Source organism: Manis pentadactyla, chromosome 14 (genome assembly GCF_030020395.1).
Source record: "Manis pentadactyla isolate mManPen7 chromosome 14, mManPen7.hap1, whole genome shotgun sequence".
NCBI classification, from domain to species: domain Eukaryota; kingdom Metazoa; phylum Chordata; class Mammalia; order Pholidota; family Manidae; genus Manis; species Manis pentadactyla.
In genome coordinates, this window is record NC_080032.1 from 15,298,778 (window position 1) to 15,319,806 (window position 21,029).

At 43.2% G+C, this 21,029-nt stretch overlaps 1 protein-coding gene across 12 annotated transcripts in view; it reads left to right on the plus strand.

Moving 5' to 3' along the window:
- The window catches only part of CIT (citron rho-interacting serine/threonine kinase), a 150,166-nt gene that overhangs the window by 113,755 nt on the left and 15,382 nt on the right, over window positions 1-21,029 (plus strand). For 5 of the 12 annotated variants that reach the window (XM_057492587.1, XM_036929386.2, XM_036929387.2 and 2 more), the window contains 15 exons: window positions 960-1,095; window positions 2,981-3,085; window positions 7,657-7,797; window positions 8,224-8,331; window positions 10,009-10,171; window positions 10,448-10,612; window positions 12,200-12,337; window positions 12,876-13,056; window positions 14,026-14,117; window positions 14,630-14,734; window positions 14,969-15,138; window positions 15,911-15,955; window positions 16,413-16,493; window positions 16,650-16,785; window positions 18,508-18,647. In XM_057492587.1, the coding sequence (XP_057348570.1) occupies window positions 960-1,095; window positions 2,981-3,085; window positions 7,657-7,797; window positions 8,224-8,331; window positions 10,009-10,171; window positions 10,448-10,612; window positions 12,200-12,337; window positions 12,876-13,056; window positions 14,026-14,117; window positions 14,630-14,734; window positions 14,969-15,138; window positions 15,911-15,955; window positions 16,413-16,493; window positions 16,650-16,785; window positions 18,508-18,647 (1,906 nt within the window). The remainder of the gene's footprint in view (window positions 1-959; window positions 1,096-2,980; window positions 3,086-7,656; window positions 7,798-8,223; window positions 8,332-10,008; window positions 10,172-10,447; window positions 10,613-12,199; window positions 12,338-12,875; window positions 13,057-14,025; window positions 14,118-14,629; window positions 14,735-14,968; window positions 15,139-15,910; window positions 15,956-16,412; window positions 16,494-16,649; window positions 16,786-18,507; window positions 18,648-21,029) is intronic. The other 7 variants (XM_036929390.2, XM_057492588.1, XM_036929392.2 and 4 more) reach the window with 3 other exon arrangements.

Below are 21,029 nucleotides of genomic sequence, written 5' to 3' on the forward strand. Positions count from 1 at the left end.
GGATGGTGTAGTTATGGGCTGTGCTCAGGAAAACATTTCATGTATGTGTTCAGGGGTACTTATGAAAGACCTTGGCTTTTCTTTTTCCTTTCCCCCCTTGTTTTTATGTTATGTGGGATACTGAGAAGAGTAAATTACAGTTCTTAATTCTTATCCTCAAGGGGCTAAGAATCTAGCAGAGATTATGCATTCGAATATTCATTACTTAAAACAAAGAGGGAGGTGTCGTGTGCCAAGACAGAAGTGCATTTACGCTTTGGATACAGAGCAAGGAGTGTTTAGTTGTGGGAGGATAAATTAGTAAAGGTGTCATGGAGGATGTGGCCTTTGAGTTTATCCTTGAGGCCAGGAAATATTTGGGTTTACAAGGCAGGGAAAGAGGGCATCGCCAGTGGGAAGGTTGTACAAGTCCAGGTGTGGAAGGAGCAAGGCACAGGACCTAAATGGGGAAAGGGAAGCAGTTGTTCTAGTTGGCTTCTTCTAGCTTTTCTATTCTCTAACTTTATTTACAGATTTATTCATGAGATTCAAGTTCCAGTTTCCTGATGAGCACCCAAAACGCTCATTTCATGTGCTTTAAGGAGAAGGAAAGGAAATTGCTCACATGGCATTCCCACGGTCCTCTGTCCCCTGTGGTCCCAGGGGTACCTCATTCCATTTCCCTCCCATGGGAGACTGTGATAGTCTCGACACATCCTATTTAGCCCAGCTGCACTTGGAAAACTGAGCATTCACAGGAACTTTACCTATTAGGAGTATTTTTACCCAATGCCTAAAGTGGGTCACATCTTCACTCTGTAAGCGGTCAGACAGCAAGACATAATTTGGAACTAGGACTCAGTGTTGGGCATCTCTCCAGCTGCAGGCTGTTTGGTTGCTTACCGGGAGTAGAGGCCAATTTCCTTTCTCTAGGTGGGCGATGGTGGGCTTCTGACAGTGGGCCTGCATTTTCCTGGCAGGGCAAGAGCTGATCAGCGGATCACCGAGTCACGCCAGGTGGTGGAGCTGGCAGTGAAGGAACACAAGGCTGAGATTCTTGCTCTGCAGCAGGCTCTCAAAGAACAGAAGCTGAAAGCCGAGAGCCTCTCTGACAAGGTCAGCACCATCTCTTCTGCCTCTGAGGAAAACCTTCTCACTTCCTTCTTTTAGAAGGCATGTTTGATACAAATTCAAATGCAATCCACGGTCAACACATTTCACAGACATGCATTTCCTCAGCACAGACCAGTCACATGGTTGTGCTTCACCACGGGACATCCTTGGTTGGCAATAATAGTGTGTGTGTGTAGGGAGTAGGGTGTGTGAACTGGGTTATCACAGTCGGTCAGTGACTTTTTAACTGAGCCTCTGAGGTCTGAATTTTGATCTAGGTACACAATTCTCTCATTTTCTGGCACTCGATTTCTAGAAGGCTTTGTGGATTTAATGTTGAGCATCCTTGGGACGTGCTTGGTGGCAAAGACAAGTGCTCATTCCATTGCTGCAATATCAGGCAGCTCAGCCTCTGCATGTACTGAGTCCAGGGACGCGAGAGGGTCTGAGGGCAGTGCGAGTCCTCAGTATCACGCTGGAAACACACATGTCTGTCTGGGTGGCATTCCATATTATATTTACAAAGTGCTGTACCAGTGTTTTGGTGACTTTATGTAATAGTCTTGAAAGAGATTTAGAATAGGTGCTTCAATGTTGTAGATAACAAAAATGAAGATCAGAGAAATTTCATGTATATATACATACACACACTGACTCCCACAAATATACAGGTCTCACACAAAACACACACATAAAGTAATAATCTGAATTTTTGTAACTCTTTGTTATTTGAGGATTACAAAGGTAATTATTTGGGGTCATTGTGGAAGAGAGAGAAACCACAGAAAAGTAAAGGGAAAAATGACTGGTAATCCATCACCACTATAATGTTGGTGAATTTATTTGTAGTCTTTTCTTTGCGTGGTATGTTTATGAGTATACACACACACATGAATTTATAAATTTAAGTTCTTATTATATAAACAGCTTTACATCTTTTTTAAAAAGGCATCATATAACTAGGGGCTTTTCCTGAGTTAATTGAATATTTTTTGAGCATGTAGTTCTAAAAACATCAATTGCACAGAAGTACCTATTTTAATCATTCCACTTGTGCTGCAAATTTGAGCTTCTTCCAACTTTTTGCCATTATAAATAACACTGTGATGAACATACGTCTTTCTGGGCATCCGCAATTGTTTTTTTTTTTTTTTGCAGGAATTTCTTATAAATGAAATGATTAGATTCAAGGCTAGAGCTTGCCACTCAGGAATACCCCTGAGTTTCTTGGTACTGGCTTACTTTTTTTTTCTTACCATGAGGAAAATAAATGTATTAGAGATAAATGAACCCTTTTGTGTTGAACTTGAAGAATATTTTTTTCTGTTTGGCTGTTCTTAAAGTGTTCTATAGCAAAGTGCTACCCATCCTTTAAGACTCCAGACACTCTGATGCCATCTTTTCTTGATGACCGGCAATCCAGGATGAATTTCTCCTCTCCCTCTCATCAAAATTACCATGTGACAAAGCAGTCATTTTTGTGTATACATCTAGTTATGGGTCACCCTTAGCCTTTGTGACTTAATGTAAGGTTCTTGAGAGAGCTTGTCCACCCTTTCATCTCCAAAGCCCCTGATACTCTGCTGGCAAGTAGTAAGCATTCAACTTATGATTATTTAATTAAAGTCATCCAAAGCAATCATCCTTTCAGAACTCATCACAGCTATTTATATGATCCTTCCTTTAGAGGTAATCCGTTCTCATAGAATAACCTGTATAAGGCTTATCTACGACACAGACTTTTGTGGTATACTTTTGAAAGTATTTATATTCTGACCGTTAGAACTTGATTATTATTTACACGTGAAGGTTTGTGGATATTTGCAGAAGTTGTGAGCATCTAACATTCCTTAATGTGGTATCATGGCCAATCTTTCCAAACGTCCAGCTCAGTGACCTGGAGAAGAAACATGCCATGCTTGAAATGAATGCCCGAAGTTTACAGCAGAAACTGGAGACTGAACGAGAGCTCAAACAAAGGCTCCTAGAAGAGGTGAGTGTAGAACACCTGGTAAGCAGAGCCAGGTGGAATTTCCAAGGTGAAAATTTGTTGTGTTCAGGTAGGTGGTCAGATCCAAATCAGATGTTCAGATTTTGAAGTTGGAATTTTCGAGGAAGAGTAGGTGGTCACTTAATACTTTCTTGAAGTATTTAATGTGTTAAAAGAATGTGTCATGAGGGCCAGAGGGTCTTTTTGTCATTTGTGTCCTGCATGGTGGCTTATAACTGTCAAGCATGTGTGAGTATGTGCCAAGTGGGAGTTTATTAAATGTAAAGGTGAATGAATCTTGAGTTTAAATTGTTCTTTAGAGTCAATAACCAAAGTGTATTAGGTTTTCAGCTGATAGACCATCCATGCAAATTAGCCTTGTGCACAGGGCAGTAACTCGGTCAGATTACGCTCAGGACCAAGTTTCACAAAGACTTTTGAACATTCAGTTGATTCAATTTAAAAGAAAATCATACCTTGCTTTTGAGTCATAAAATAAAAGGCTCAAATTGATCTCTTAAACCACCCTTATGTTATTGCCTGCACCTTTTAACAGAATTCTGAAAATCTCTATTTAAATTGATGACTACTTCCTACTTCCAGCCAAAGCCCTATGATTCGGCTTTGTTCATTAGAATTAACTAACCAAGACAAGTGCACTTTATAAAGATATTTAAAGAGAAGCTGCACTCCAAGAGTGTTCTGTTTAACCCATAGTGAGCCTGACAGTTTAGCTAACCCAATCACCTATTCTGGTTAATTGAGGTTTTCCTGTATGATAACCATAGCTCCCAAGGGGCTCTGCTGATAGAAATAATCTTGCTGTGCTGTTCAGTTTGACAAGTGTGGTGAAAATTAGGCAGTGAGTCTGAGATGCTTTATTGAATGATACTTCAAAAAATACGGGTGGGAGTTTGGGAGAGTTCAGGAGATGGATGGTGGTGACGGTAATACAACAATAAATGTACTTACTGCCATTGAACTGTATACACTTGAAAGTGGTTAAAGTGGTCAATTTTATGTATATTTTACCACAATGACAATTTTGAAACTAAAATTAATTTTATATATATAGGTGGGAAGTTCACCAAAGGCAGCACTAAACACTGTAATAGAAATTTAAAAATCTACCTGGTGGTCAAGTAGAGAATTATGGAATTATGGTCTCTTACCTGGAATGAATAGGCAGTTTCCCTGCTGTAAGCACATGTTGGAGACAGAAAGACAGAAATAGCCAGTGATCCCACCTGTCCTGTTTTCCTTTCCAAGGAAGGAGAGTTGGCCTTGACAGCTCAGTCCTTTGGTCCAAGGTTACATGGTGAGTCAGTGGCAAGGCTGGGAACAGAACACTGGAACCCTGATTCAGTCTCATTTCCCAGCTCATGAGAACATTTCCAGGTTCCCTGTCTATACCTCGCAGATAGATTTTTGAGCACAGACATCTGGCTGACAGTGAATTTGAAGCAAATTTCACTGACGGTTAAAACCATTATGAAACAAAGAATGATCTTGAGTGGCTAGGATTCTTAGCTGTAGTGTATGCTTTATAAGCATGTGACCAAGGGCTTAACTTAGGTGTCCTTTTCCTTAGGTACAAAAACTCATACATGGGGCCCAGATCAGAGTCTCTGAGTTGGAGAGAGTTTTTCTGTGTCATGTAGTCCAATTTCCTAGCACCTGCACCACTGTTCCCTTTATCCCTGCCCCTGGCAGATTTTACTAATGGATCTTTCTCCCAAATTTTCCTCTTGGGCCTGAAATGGCCTCAGAAACTTTTTTGATGTGGTACTTTGCAACCACTATCAGTCCATTGGAAGAAATGCCAGAGATGAAAGTCCATTTGCTAATCCTGGTCAAATTAATGTTCTGTTCAAGGTAGAGAATCCATTCCCCGGTATCTCTAACAGGTGGGCCTTGTTGAACCTCAGCCTAAATACAGTGCTTTTGGGTATCCCAACCCATTTTTTTTTCAGCAACTCTAATTCTTAGGAAGTTCCATCTTATTTTGAACTAAAGCCTACAACTTCCAACCATTGGTTCTATTGTGTTGAAACATTTGAAAATAGAGGGCAGTCTGATATTTCCAACTAAAATAGATTAATGTTGATTAATAATCATATTATTTGATTAATAATTACAATAACAATTAACACTTATTATGTGCCAGGTGCCTTTCTGAATTTTCTAAATGAAGTAACTCACAGCCTTTGTGGCAATTCTGTGGAAGAACTACTTTTATTTTCTGCATAACAGTCTATTAGATATCTCAGTAGCTCTCCCAGTCCCAGTTGCCTTCTCTTTTGTATTTCAAGTCCCTCCAAGTTTGGGATGTCTTTTCTGGTAGATTTATCTTCCCAAAGAGTCTCTAGAAGTCCATGTGGCCCAAACAGCATGGAATACAACAGGATCTCTCCACCTCCATTCTGGGCTCTGTAAACCTCTGCCAATGACCCAGACTCTTTGAGTAGCTTTATCACACTATTGACACCCATTGGCCTGGGTTGTTTTTTTTTTAAACATCCTTATGTTTTGTATTTTTTCAGCTGGTGTTTTAAAAATACCATCCTGTCAAACTTTCTCCTGTTCGTTTTGATTCACCCTTCCAGCCACCAGGGTCGTCGCGCCCTGGTTCTGTCAGTCAGCTCCTTTGTGCTTCCTCCCAGTCTCCCGTCACCCTTTTAAAATTGTTTGACAGATCTGAGCACACAGCTAAAGCCTTCCTTTCAGTCTAACCTGATCTGTGAATAGCCTCCATGTGCCTTTCTCTGGGAAGCAGGTAAATAGTTTTGAAAACATTCCATTGAGTACAAGTATCACTCTTACTTACTTTTTTATTATAGTAAATAAGCAGCCTATTTCTTGGAAAGCTAATGGACAGTTGATGTGTTTATTCTAGAAAAATATTTTGGGCCTTGCTGTCACCAAAAAGATTCTTGTCCCCAGAACTTGCTTCTCTACTTCCTGCCTAGTAATTAATGTTGTCCTAAAATCGGGGGAAGATACTAAAGAGGGTAATTTGTGGAAGAAATCACTCATGCTGCAGGGGACTTGATAGCTCCCTTTAAAAAGTTAGCTGTTTTCTTGCTTTCCTTTTTTCCTGTATTTAGGGGGTTCTGTGGATTGAAATAGAAATTCCAGGTTGGCACATAGGGCTGGTGATTGCTTGTTAATAGTAGTGTCTCTTGCCTTATGGCAGACTGATAAGTGAGAGGCTGGTGGAGTAAGCTGGCAGGGGAAAGGCAGACGGGAAAGTGGGAGAGAGGACCAGAACCGGCTGGAGGGAAGAAAGGCCAGAGGAGATGGAGAGTACTCAGACTCCTCAAGCATCTACGGTGTGTGGGCACGGTATTTGGGGAGGTATTGCACCACTTTCAGATGAAGACACTGAGGCTCCAAGAGGCAGTGTGAGTCCCCCAGGGTCATATGACTGACATGTGCTCAAGTCAGGACTTACATTGGGGTCTTGAATGTTCCAAAGTCCCAGTTTGTTCCACTCCACGATGATGCCTCAAAGAATCAGTCACCTCTCAAGAGGAAGGACACATGAGGAGTAGAAATGGACAGAAAAACAAGACATAGGTGGAGGGAAGGGACGTGAAGGTAGAGAGGGTTGGCAAACTCCGAGGTCATTGGTTGCTCTCCGCCTGCTGGGGTTTGCTGCTGCCTGTTGGACCTCTCCCACGGTGATGTTTATTGTTCTTGGTTAGCTCTGTCTGTGAGTCTGTGGAGTATCTAGGCTCCCCGGGAAGGGAGTATTTGGGCTGCACCAAGTGTGGCTAGGCTATAACCTGGGGGTTGGATGAAATCAAGCAGCATCTTGTCAGGAGAGCCACTCTCTCCTGCTTTTTAGAGACAGAAGCATTTTAGGGGAAAGAGTCAAATAACCAATATCCTACAGCCTGCTCTATTTTCTGGTTGACTTCCATTTTAAACATTGGAGAAGGATATCCAGCCCAAAACTGTTTCTGATATACTAAATTGAATTTTTTCCCTGGGTTTACTGACACTGGTACTGCATTCAGGACCTTCTTCCTTCCTCCCCGCACTGCACAAGTATCACCTACGACTGTGGCTATTTGCGTACTCACCCTGATGAGGTGCTCTTTAAGGTAGAGGTGATATGATTGCCCTTTGCATATTCCACACTGCCTGAACCAAGTGATTTCTTCTGACAGCAACTGAGATCTTAAGAACAAAAAATAAGGACAAATTGGAACATATTTGTCATTGGCAGTAAGACGTGCCACCTTAGATGTCAACTCGGATGGCCTGTTCTCTTAAGCACCAAAATATCCTTAATTGCAACTCTGATCGGGAAGGCAGACCCACCAGCCCAAACTTCCTGCTGCAGGGGGGATCCAGTAACTTGCTGGCCCTCAGAGATTTCTGCGCAAACGCTTTTTAACTGTGTGCATCAGTTTGGAAGAGAAGACAATTGGTGATTCTCGAGTGAGATGATTTCAAAACCAAGTTTTTGGTGCCATGCCTGAGATTGGTTTGGTAAACAAAACAATGGGGGAACAAGTTGTATTGTGTGTGGTATTGAGTCTGTCTCCACCCTTTCTCCCTGTTAGCAAGCCAAATTACAGCAGCAGATGGACCTGCAGAAGAATCATATTTTCCGTCTGACCCAAGGGCTGCAAGAAGCTCTAGATCGGGCTGATCTGCTGAAGACAGAAAGGAGTGATCTTGAATATCAGTTAGAAAACATTCAGGTGAGAACCTAACCTGCAAAGGGAACTTACTTAAAAATTGTCTGTGAAGGCAAAGCATGGTGGCTAAAAGCCATCTAGTAAAATGATCAGTATCTATGTCGTGTACTGTTGTGTATTTTCCCTAATATTTCATAATGAAAATTTTCATTCAGAGAAGTTGGAGAATTCCTGTAATGATCATGCCCCAGATTCAAATATTAACCACTTGCAATTTTTACTATTACACATATCTGTCCATCCAACAGTCCACTTTCTTTTTTGCTATAAGAAATAAACTAAACTAACTAAACACTGACCTAGTGTTGTTTGTGTTGAGTTTTCAGATGCCAGTATCCTAACTACTTTATTTTTAATTTTCTTCAAGTACCAAATTTAAAAGTATACTTCTTTTGGGTCTGAGATTATTTTTGTCTTCATGAATTTTAGGTTCTCTATTCTCATGAGAAGGTGAAAATGGAAGGTACTATCTCTCAACAAACCAAACTCATTGATTTTCTGCAAGCGAAAATGGACCAACCTGCTAAAAAGAAAAAGGTGGGTCAAAGTGTTTGAAAAGTGGGCAGTTGGCAGTGTCGCTCAATTATTTTGATCCCGCGACCACTTCTGAGATAATCATAGGAACACCATAGAAAATGAAGTGCACATTTTCTTATTTTATATCGGGTTGAAAAATAGGTTTTGAGATAATCAGAATAGCCCTTACAGAGAGAGCACATCGTGATCATGATCAAGTCTGTAACAAACCACTTTGTGTTGCTGGCCTTTAAAATTCTAATGTCTGTCTCTGTGAAGGGAGTGATTTTTACCCCCTGCCAAGCAGCTGGGGTGGGCATGTTAGCAGAGAGAAAGGCCAGCCTGTAGGACTTCAGAAGGGTTCTTAGCTCACTTGTACAGGATTTCAGAGGAATTAGCAGGTCACAAGTAGGGGATTCTAGAGAGATTATAGGTCACATGTATGGAGTTAAGTAAGAGGGGTTCTCAGGTCATGTTCATGGGACTCTAGAGGGCTTAACAGTCGTCTGTAAGGGACAGTAGAAGGGCTCTCTCAGGTCATGTGTACGGCACTCCAAAAGAGACTAGAAGTCATCTGGCTCAGTCCTTTTGCTTCTGACCTGCCTGAGGTGTCTGACTAGGTAGCTGCCCTCCCCCCAGTACTGCTCCATCCCTTTATCAGAACAGACAAATGAAAAACTATGACAAAAAAACACACAAAAACTGGATAGGGATGTATGTAGAGGCACACGGGAACATTTTTAGTAGCCCAACATACACATCCCTAAACCATTGAGGCCCTGTTGCTAGGTTTAGCCTGGTGGTCTCAGTTCAGAAAGGTCTGGAAGGAGCTTCCATTTCTTTCCAAAGGCGGTTGCACACCAGATTAGCAGTGGCAGTGGTTTTACAGGGATGACCTCTGATGACGTGTAATACCTAGGAATGGGCTGAAGTGGGCAGTCAGTCTCAATGTTCCAGAAGCTTCTTTTCTGTGAGGGGATGAGAGCAGCCTACTACTAAGTGGTGGCTGCAGGGGAAGGATTTTCTTGCATACATGTAACTGTTTGTACATGTTACGCTTATGATATTTAATCTTTTTTGTTTTAGCAGCGGACTGTTATCTGATTATGTCACTTGATGTAGTTAGGGTATTTCCATATATTTTTGGTATTGGTTAATTTTCTTTTCTACTCGCATTATTCCATGTCTTATTTTTTTTCTGCATGCACGGTACATGTTTCCATTTGCATTATTTTGTATAAGCCCCTTGTTTTTGACATTATTTTAGTATTCCGTTTTTTTGCTTCCTTTTAAAAAACACCCATCTCTGTGTCCCGTAACTAAGCATCATGTGACAAATTCAAGGCAAGAGTGATTTCCGAACCATCTCTCCTGACTCCATCCTCCACTTCCATTTTTTGAGGGTAAAGACTCAGGAAATGGCTCTCCTTGGGAATGCTAAAGGAAGAGGTGGTGGCAATGCAAGCATCTTTAACACTCTTGGTGAAAACTTCCACACCCCTATTTTTTTTCCAGCCGGCTGGAATTGGCTGTGGCTCAGTCTCCCCTTTTCCCCCTTCACATGCCATTTTTACTAAATCCACTTACAGTGAGTATGCTTCTGGCTTTTGTGGCTTGCTCCTCCCAAGTCAGAGTCCTTTAGCTAGTTTAAAGTGCCAGTTTCCAGGAGTTAGGAGATATCTCTGTTTCCATTGCTAGGGTTTATTTAGTCGACGGAAAGAGGACCCTGCTTTGCCCACACAGGTTCCTCTGCAGTACAATGAGCTGAAGATGGCTCTGGAGAAGGAGAAAGCTCGCTGTGCAGAGCTAGAGGAAGCCCTTCAGAAGACCCGCATCGAGCTCCGGTCTGCCAGGGAGGAAGGTAGGGGCTCTCTCTACCAAAGGGCTATGGCAAAGGCAGAGGGCCAGTCTCAAGGAGATCAGTCATATGAGTTCAGCATCTGTATTGATGGCCCATAAGCTTTCAGTCTGCACATCCTGGGTCTGAAGAACTCACAGAATCCAGGGCATTGCCAATTTGGCGTGATGCATGGCCTTATGGTCTCAGATCCCTGAAAGACAGCCCAGAGGCAGTCTGCTTGGTCTGGGCTTCTGGTGACCCAGCTAACTGAAAGGCGTTGGACTGGTCTCTCTCCAGCTGCCCACCGGAAGGCCACAGACCACCCGCACCCATCTACGCCAGCCACTGCGAGGCAGCAGATCGCCATGTCCGCCATCGTGCGGTCCCCAGAGCACCAGCCCAGTGCCATGAGCCTGCTGGCCCCGCCATCCAGCCGCAGAAAGGAGTCTTCAACTCCAGAGGGTATGTTCTCAAGGGCCCATTGGAGCTGTGTTGATATTTTCTTAAATTGATAAGAAATGCAGACTTACGGTAAAAATGACAAGTAATAATACCAAGGGATAGAGAGTGACAAGTAGTCTTCAGCCCCCTCTGCAGTCCCAGTTCCCTTATCCAGAGTCAACCATCGCGTTCTTCTAATACATGTAACTGCATGTCAATATTGTTCATCTCTCTTATCTTATATAATAATTGCTCATCTCTCTTATCTCTCCTATCTTATATAATAATATTTAAAGAGTATGAGAAAATAAGCATATTTTTCTCAGCCCTTTTTCTGTTATACATGTCATAGCACACTATATTATACCTGCAAAACACCTTTCTCCTTTTGGTGGAATGTTATCTTGGAGTGTTTCTTAATTCATGTGGGTCAGCCCCATCCCTTCAAAGGGCTAATAGCATTTGTTGGTATAAGTATATGATTCACCTATTAAGCCAGACCCCTGCTGTGGCACATTTAGGATATTTCTGATTCCTCATTACCGAGAACACCCTATAGTAAACATCCTGCACCTCTGAGGGCTTTAGGGCTGCAGGATAAGTTCTTGACAAATGAATCCATGAGTCAAAGATTATTCGCGTTTTGAGTGTTGGTAGTTTGTGCCAATTTATAGCCCTGCCAACAGTGTAAGGATATTTCTTTGTGGCCTCAAAAGTACTCTGTTCACCTGGAGATGTAAAGGACTTAAAAAAACAAAACAAAACACCAAAGAAGGTAATTTGTAAAGTCTTAGGGAGAGTGGAGCACAGCTGTGGTTTAGCATCACACTGTCACAGTCAGGCCTACTTTCGTTGTAAACCTCGACGGCGTTCCGTTGTGGTGGTGGGTTTTCCTCAGTGATGTCGTCTTGGTTCCCAGCTTGACATAAGGCTTTGAATCAAAGAGCTTTACTCTAAAGGTCCTCAAAACAGTGGCGGTCACGCAGAGGTACAAATCATTTCTGGCCATGGTGTCCCTTCTGCAGAGAGCAAGTGCCTGAGTGGTTCATGATACTCTGGACACCTGTCTCATGTGTGTTGCACATTGACAGTTTTAAAGTGCATTCATGCTGTTTATTCCTTACAACTTTGATAAAGGAAAGGGGGTGATGTTATATCGAGAACCCAATTTGGATTCAGAAAATTTGGATCCTGAGCTTTTCTACTGAAAGCTGCCTCTAATTAGTCAGGTCACCTTTGAGAGGGAGCCTATGAAATGGGAAAAAAATTCTTGTTAATTTGGACAGACTGGAATATAAATGTTAAAATCGGTTCTTTGAGGCTTAAAAGTTGTGTTTTTAACAGAGGGAGGTTATTTATGAAAGAACTGTATGTGAAGGAAGAATTCTTCAGTTGGTTTATGTAATAATCAGTGATCTTTTGCCCATTTTTCAGTTGGGCTACTTGTGTTTTATTATTGAGCTGTAGTAGTTCTTTATATATTGTGGCTGTAAGTCCCTTGTCAGAGATATGAATTGGAAATATTTTTCCCTTTCTTTGGGCTGTCTTTTTGCTTTCTTGATGCTATCATTTGCAGTACATGATGATCTTTTGAAAATATTCCTTCAGAATTCAGTCGACGTCTTAAGGAGCGCATGCACCACAATATTCCTCACCGATTTAACGTAGGACTGAACATGCGAGCCACAAAGTGTGCTGTTTGTCTGGATACGGTGCACTTTGGACGCCAGGCATCCAAATGTCTAGGTAAGAGCTGCGGTTGTGCATTTGCAGCAGGCATTTGCATGTCTCTGCCTAAAAAAAAATCTATCTGATGGAGGTGGATTTTCTTTTAAATTCCTCATCATATCGTGCATTCATTTTCAAGCTTTTAGTTTCAGTAGGAGGACGCTATTTTTCCCCTGTTAAAGGAACTTATAAATGTTTTCAGCTCATGTCTCCAATTCCCTGTGCAGAATGCCTTAGGCTTTGCTAATTTCCAGCCCCTTTTTGTCAGGCTGGTCTCTCTACCTTCGGGCTGTATGCTGGCTCCACCTGAATGGTGCAGATGGGTCCTTTACACACCTGTTCATGGCAGTCTTGGGAGAAGCCAGGAAAATTGGGTCAGGAGAGCTTGGTTCTCTTGTTTCCTCTCTGTCAGGGCCTGGCTCCTGGGAAAGCCTAGGGATTAACTGGGTGACAGGGCCAGGCTGACGGGGCCTGGCTGGGGGTTGGCTGGAAGAGGAAAGGGATGGTCCAGGCAGGATCAGCCAGGTGTGTTTTCAGGTTCATTGCTTCTTCCTAGAATGTCAGGTGATGTGTCATCCCAAGTGCTCCACGTGCTTGCCAGCTACCTGTGGCCTGCCAGCCGAATATGCCACACACTTCACTGAGGCCTTCTGCCGTGACAAAATGAACTCCCCAGGTCTCCAGACCAAGGAGCCCAGCAGTGGCTTGCACCTGGAAGGGTGGATGAAGGTGCCCAGGTATGGTTGCAGGTGGCTTGGCCGGGGCTATGAGGGGGGCAGAATATGCTACCCCAAAACATGCCACTTTGGAATAAGGATTATTTTGAGCCCAAACCACTTGAAAAACAGCAGATGTAAGAGGGATGCTCTGACCTCCCCTTTCTCTTCCTGGAAGTAGGAGCTGCCCTCCCTATCCTGGGAGGACCAAAACATGCTTATCACCAGATATACAGGGAGTCAAGGCTTGCAGAGAGAAACCTGTACAAACAGACCTTGTTAAAGGGACTCTCATCTTCCATTAGCCTCCCCAAACATTTTAGTTACTTTTTTTTCAATTACAGCTGACCCCTGGACAACATGAGGATTAGGGGCACCAACCCCCGATGCAGTTGGAATCCACTTATAACTTTTGACTTCCCCCAAATTTAAGTAGTAATAGCCCACTATTGACTGGAAGTCTTACCAATAACATAAACAGTTGATTAACACATATTTTCTATGTTATATATATTATATGATGTAGTCTTACAATAAAGTAAGCTCGATAAAATGTTTTATCAGATTGTCACAAATCTCTGAAAGAATTTTCCAATATATTTATTGGGAAAAAATCTGTGTGTAAGTGCAGTTCAAACCCATATTGTTCAAGGGTCAACTGTATACCCTTTGTTCAACCTAGTGTACAAGCCCTTGGGTCTGTCCACTTTTTTGGGTCTTTATTTTCTTGTGGAAACTCCCATGTACATGTAAAATAAAAACTATGCTTTTTTCCATTCATCTGTCTAATATCACTTAAATTTCTAGGCCAGACAGTGAATGTAGGTTAGAGGAAGTTCCCCGACTTCAATGATACGGCCACAAGCCACTTCCGTTCCTGATGTTTCTAGGGAAGTGTCTTTACCAGGATTCCCTCTTGACCCCACACCTTTCTCCTGCCTGATCCATCTGAATTCAAACGTTTTCTCTCTTCCATTTCTATCTTCCCAGGAATAACAAACGAGGACAGCAAGGCTGGGACAGGAAGTACATTGTCCTGGAGGGATCGAAAGTCCTCATTTATGACAGCGAAGCCAGAGAAGGTAAATTAATAATTCAGGGGGAATTTCATTGCACGTGGTTGGCCCAGGTCTCCCAGTCTTGGCGTGAAGGCTTTGTTTTTTGGACTGCGTTGCAAGCCTTCTATGATTTTCCATTTTTGAAGATTAAAAACCAAATGGCTTCACTAAAGGTTATTGGAACGATACTCACGTCTATAGGTCTCCCCTCTGAAGAACCTGCAGGGTGCTGCCCTGAAGATTCTACCTGCTAATTCACCTTCAGAGAACTTCCGCCTCAGTCAACTAACCCATAAATCCGCATCGTCCTCAGCAATTTGACTGTGCTACTCATCTGACACACTTTATTTTTTTTTATCTTCCCTCTCCGCCTTCTCTGCACACCTCTTCCCCTCCTCCTCTGTTCTCGTGTGCCTCTCTTTCCACGCATACCCTCTCTCTCGCCCTCTCTGTCTCCTCTCTTTTTCTCTCTTCTCCCCTTGTTCTTGTTCCTGTTCTTTTGTTTTTTTCTTTCTGTGCTTCCTCTTTGCACCAAGCTGGACAGAGGCCGGTGGAAGAATTTGAGCTGTGCCTTCCCGATGGGGATGTATCTATTCATGGCGCCGTTGGTGCTTCTGAACTTGCAAATACAGCCAAAGCAGGTAAGGAGACGCAAGAGAGCCTCAGCCTGGAGTGGCCGGGCTGCATGGGTCAGCAGGGGCCGGGGGGGCAGGTGGAGGATCACCTGCCAGGGAAGCCCAGCTCCTTGGCGTCCCCATCTGAGCAGTGACTGGGACTCTGTGGCCCGGCGGGATCTCTGACTCCTCCGGGCCATCCCTCCCAGCAGAGTGAGGGGCATCCACACCCAACCCTGTGCCCTCCGTCCCATCTCCTAGATGTCCCTTACGTACTGAAGATGGAATCTCACCCGCACACCACCTGCTGGCCCGGGAGAACTCTCTACTTGCTGGCTCCCAGCTTCCCCGACAAACAGCGCTGGGTCACCGCCTTAGAATCAGTTGTCGCAGGTGGGAGAGTTTCTAGGGAAAAAGCAGAAGCCGATGCTGTGAGTATGAAGATGGGCACTGGAGTGTGTCCGTGGAGCGGGTGACTGGGGGGCTTGTCAGTGGAGTGGCGGGTGTCCTGTGGCTGCTGTGACTTCCTGAGGTCGGGCTCCCCCTCGGGGGGTGATGACTTGAGACTGTCCCAACCGGGAGCCCCGTGGAGATGGAGACACAGGCTCTGGGATGGCTTGTCTGGCACCACAGGCCCTCCCTCCCAAGCCCTATAGATGGGGGAGGCAGCGCCCTTAGCCAGCTTTTGGGGCTGATGATCTCGGTTATGACAGCACAGCAGCCAGGTGCTGATAAGACAACATTCTCTCCTATTTACTCTGATGAATATTTGGTTTGAAGCCTTGAGTTGCAAGCACTTTGGCCCTGAAGCAGCACGAAAGGCTGCCAACAGCCACGTCAGCTGCAGGGGGGCTTTTGTGACCTTCCTAATTGCTTCTACACGATTTGCTCTTCTGTGGGCAGGTCTGAAATCCTACTTAACCTGAAGATGTTAGAAATGTAGGTGTGCCTTGATTGGCATCACTCCTCCTAGAAAGTTCCAGAATATAAACAAGGCTCATTGGCATTTATCTAACAAAGACCAAACAGCTCTTTTCAAACACCTCGCTCCTGGTAAACACTGGGTATTTGCAATCAGGAAATTCTTAATCGTGAGCCTCCTGGTAGGAGCTTGGCTCACTGGGCAGACCTGTTTTAATGACCTGTTTCACTGTTACACGTGTGAGCCTTTTACTGAAATACACGTTGATGTGTGTACAATAGGGCCGTGCCTGTATTTCCTACGAGCTTCTGCCTGCATGGGTTCAGGTAAAGAGATTCCAAAGCTTGTGGGTATGCTGCTGATGCTGTGCTTTGCACTTTTGCTGCAGCCTGGAGGGGAAGGAGCCCCCATGTGGCTTATTAACCCTTGGCAGGTGAATTCTTTTTAGCTGCAGCTTATTTCCTACCATAGACTCTCTCTCTCCGTCTACTACACTAGTTTGTTTCTGCGTCCAAGCCATGTTATAACGCAGGTACTAATTAACCACCACCTCGGAGATCCCAGGAATGTTCACATCCTGCCTTTTGAGCTCAGGTCAAAATGCGGGGTGAGCCAAGAGCAGATGTGTGTTTTCTGAGCATTTTCAGGAGTAGCTTGCATTTCTTCCTGCCACTGACCTTCTCTTTTTCTTTGCTTTTGTCTCTCTGGATGGTTTGGTCACGAACAGCTCAACCTCACCATGTCATCTTTTCTCTCTTCTTTTTTCCTTTAACATGTGAAAAGAAATTGCTTGGAAACTCCCTGTTGAAACTGGAAGGTGATGACCGTCTAGACATGAACTGCACACTGCCCTTCAGCGACCAGGTAATGGTGTCGTTTGGATCCCGTCAGCTGGAGTCTGGCCGTAGCCACATGCAGTCGAGAAAGCATGGGCTGGGCTGGCTTTGTTGTTCTTACTATTGGAATTGCTGTGGTGATGTGATTATGCTTACGTCTGCCTTTGGACTTCTGCCCTTGCAGGTGGTGTTGGTGGGCACAGAGGAAGGGCTGTACGCACTGAATGTCTTGAAAAACTCCCTCACCCATGTCCCAGGAATTGGAGCCGTCTTCCAAATTTATATCATCAAGGATCTAGAGAAGCTCCTCATGATAGCAGGTGGTAGGCCAAGGACATGGCGCTTTTTCTGCACTTTTGAAGAAACTGTTTGAAAGCCAAATGTCATGCTTGTGAAACTCATAGCCCCGCCCCCCACCCCCACCCACCACCCCCGCCCCTCTTGTGGCAGCTTGGAGCAGAAGCGGCTCTTTCCTGTGTCCCTGTTGGTGCCCAAGCTGATGACTCTCTCTGCTCAGATTATGTTCCCTTGGTATCCATTTGAGCACAGTCTGCTAAGGTCACCTCACCAAAGAACATCTTACCATTAAGAGCAGTAAGCCTCAAAGACTCATTAACGTCAGAGCCTTCGATGCCAACGTCACAGTGACACTGACACCACCATGGGCCACAGTGACGCTGACACTACTGTGAGCCATGGCCTTCTGAGACCTGCCCACTTGGTTAGCTGTCGCCTCTTAAGTTCTGTGTGAGCTCAGAGACCCCTTGTCTAGACTTACCACTTGTGAACATTTTGCTCTATTTTTTTCGTTCTTCCTATACACACTCATGTGCACATGTGCATGCACACCACACACACACACACACTTCTTCTGAGCCACTGGAGAGTTGGCTGACCTGCAATCCTAACTTCTTCAGCATTATCACCTAAGAACAAGGGCACTCTCTCACATAATCGTAAAAAAAAAGTTTTTCTCTCTTTTTAATGGCAGTACTATTTTTTTAAAGGGTAAACAATAATTTGTTGGATCATTGTTCAAAACATCCACAGTTAGTTCTTGTTGCAGGCGGGGTTGGATGGATCCAGGAGCTGGAAATAACAGTCAGGAACTGGCCTTGGTCTCTCAGCTTTAATCCTTTGCTTTCTTGCTCTGTTTATTTCTCCTTGCTGGTCTTCCTTCCTCTCCTCCCCCACTTCCTTCTTGACTTTATTCTTTAGAGCAATTTTAGGTTCACAGCAAAATCGAGCAGAAGGCACAGAGAGTTCCCATACACCCCTGTCCACTCACGCACAGCCTCCCCCACTATCAAAGTCTCCCACCAGAGGTGGGCATTTGTTAAAATCCTGAACCTACCGTGACACGCCATTATCACCCAGAGTCCATGGTTTACATTCAGGTTCACTATTGGTGATGATGTACGTTCTATGACTTTGGTAAATGTTTAATGACATGCATCCACTATTACAGTTTCAGAGAGAATAGTTTCATGTGGTAGTTTTTGAATTCAGGAAATTTAACCTTTGTTTTAATACAATTTTCTGATATACTGCCCATAGTCAGGTTTTACATGGGGATCCAATAATGTTTTTTATAGTATTTTCCCCAATTCCTGATTCAGTCCCAAATCATGCTTTGCATTTAGTCCTGTCTCAGTAGTGTCCTTTAGTCTGGGAAGGATCCTCAGCCTTTCTCTTGTCTTCCATGACATTGACACATTGGAACCATCTAAGCCTGTTGTTTTATAAAACGTCCCCTTGTTCCTGACACCTTTGTTCTCTGCTTTGGTGGATGGTGTGTATGAGGTACAGTTCATGTTCCCTAATTTTGTCTATAGAACTTTTTACTCTCCCAGAATCTTGACGAACAGGCCAAATGTTTTCGCTTTAGATCTAAAACATAAACTGTTTACAGGAATCTGTGGACAACTCAGTCCCTTGGCTTGGTCTCGTATAGCTTTTGTTTGTGAACAGAACTAGAGCTGCCTTCCCGTGTCCACTTCCCAGCCTCATACTGACCACAAAGCTGTTCCTTTTCACCTCAGGAGAAGAGCGGGCCCTGTGTCTTATAGACGTGAAGAAAGTGAAACAGTCTTTAGCACAGTCTCACCTTCCTGCCCAGCCGGACATCTCGCCCAGCGTTTTCGAAGCTGTCAAGGGCTGCCACTTGTTTGCTGCTGGCAAGGTAAGCTCTCCTCGGGGCCTCAGCTTGTGGAATGTTCTTGAAACTGGCAGTGACCCTCTTCCTACAGAGCTTATTGATTTAACCTTGAAAACTTTATAGGCTCACACTGGGTTAAATTTCTGTTATTTCTTTTAGACATGTGAAATAATTTGTGTAGGCCATGAAATTTGTACAGGCTTTGAATATAAAGGGAATGTCAGAGAGAAAAATGAGAATAAAATTAACAGAACTGAAAGGATGATCCTGATTTTTAAAAATTTTTTGATATCATTAATCTACAATTACTTGAGCAACATTATGGTTACTAGACTCCCCCCATCATCAAGTCCCCACCACATACCCCATTACAGTCACTGTCCATCAGCGTAGTAAGATGCTATAGAATCACTACTTGTCTTCTCTGTGTTGTACAGCCCTCCCTGTGGCCGCCCCTCTACATTATGTCTGCTAATCATAATGCCCCCTTTTCCCCCTTATCCCTCCCTTCCCACCCATCCTCCCCAGTCCCTTTCCCTTTGGTAACTGTTAGTCCATTCTTGGGTTCTGTGAGTCTGCTGCTGTTTTGTTTCTTCAGTTTTTTTCTTTGTTCTTATACTGCACAGATGAGTGAAATCATTTGGTACTTGTCTTTCTCCGCCTGGCTTATTTCACTGAGCATAATACCCTCTAGCTCCATCCATGTTGTTACAAATGGTAGGATTTGTTTTCTTCTTATGGCTGAATAATATTCCATTGCGTATATGTACCACATCTTCTTTATCCATTCATCTACTGATGGACATTTAGGTTGCTTCTTGGCTATTGTAAATAATGCTGCAATAAACATAGGGGTGCATATGTCTTTTTGAAACTGGGCTCCTGCATTCGTAGGGTAAATTCCTAGGAGTGGAATTCCTGGGTCAAATGGTATTTCTATTTTGAGTTTTTTGAGGAACCTCCATACTGCTTTCCACAATGGTTGAACTAGTTTTCATTCCCACCAGCAGTGTAGGAGGGTTCCCCTTTCTCCACATCCTTGCCAGCATTTGTTGGTGTTTGTCTTTTGAATGGTGGCTATCCTTACTTGTGTGAGGTGATATCTCATTGTGGTTTTAATTTGCATTTCTCTGATGATTAGTGATGTGGAGCATCTTTTCATGTGCCTGTTGGCCATCTGAATTTCTTCTTTAGAGAAGTGTCTGTTCAGTTCCTCTGACCATTTTTTAATTGGATTATTTGCTTTTTGTTTGTTGAGGTGCATGAGCTCTATATATTTTGGATGTCAACCCTATATCACATATGTCATTGGTGAATATATTCTCCCATATTGAAGGATGCCTTTTTGTTCTTTTGATGGTGTCCTTTGCTGTACAGAAGCTTTTCAGCTTGATATTGTCCCACTTGTTCATTTTTGCTTTTGTTTCCCTTGCCCAGGGAGATATCTTCATGAAGAAGTTGCTCATGTTTATGTCCAAGAGAGTTTTGCCTATGTTTTTTTCTAAGAGTTTTATGGTTTCATGACTTACAGTCAGGTCTTTGATCCATTTAGAATTTACTTTTGTGTATGGGGTTAGACAGTGATCCAGTTTCATTCTCTTACATGTAGCTGTCCAGTTTTGCCAACACCAACTGTTGAAGAGGCTGTCATTTCCCCATTGTATATCTATGGCTCCTTTATTGTATATTAATTGACCATATATGTTTGGGTTAATATCTGGACTCTCTATTCTGTTCCACTGGTCTGTGGGTCTGTTCTTGTGCCAGTACCAAATTGTCTTGATTACTGTGGCTTTGTAGTAGAGCTTGAAGTTGGGAAGCAAGATCCCCCCTGCTTTATTCTTCCTTCTCAGGATTGCTTTGGCTGTTTGGGGTCTTTTGTAGTTCCATATGAATTTTAGAACTCTTTGTTCCAGTTCGTTGAAGAATGCTGTTGGTAATTTGATAGGGATTGCATTGAATCTGTAGATTGCTTTAGGCAGGATGGCCATTTTGACAATATTAATTCTTCCTAGCCAGGAGCATGGGATGAGTTTCCATTTGTTAGTGACCTCTTTAATTTCTCTTAAGAGTGTCTTGTAGTTTTCAGGGTATAGGTTGATCCTGATTTTTTTTTAAAGTGTGTGTGTGTGTATATGAGTACAATGGAGTCTTTTTTTCTTTTTAATTTAATGTGGAACCCCTGTTCTGACTTGATGATAAGATGTTTTTTTACGAGAACTTTGCAAATTCTCATTTGTGAGATTAATATGACAAAGTCGGTTCATGAGAACTCAAGTTAATTCTTTGGTAGTTAATAGCATATTGAAATTTGGTGCATAAAGACATTTGCTTGCTTGCTTTAAAATTTATTTTTAATTAAAAAATGTATTTATGGTAACATACATATACACATAACTTTAAAAA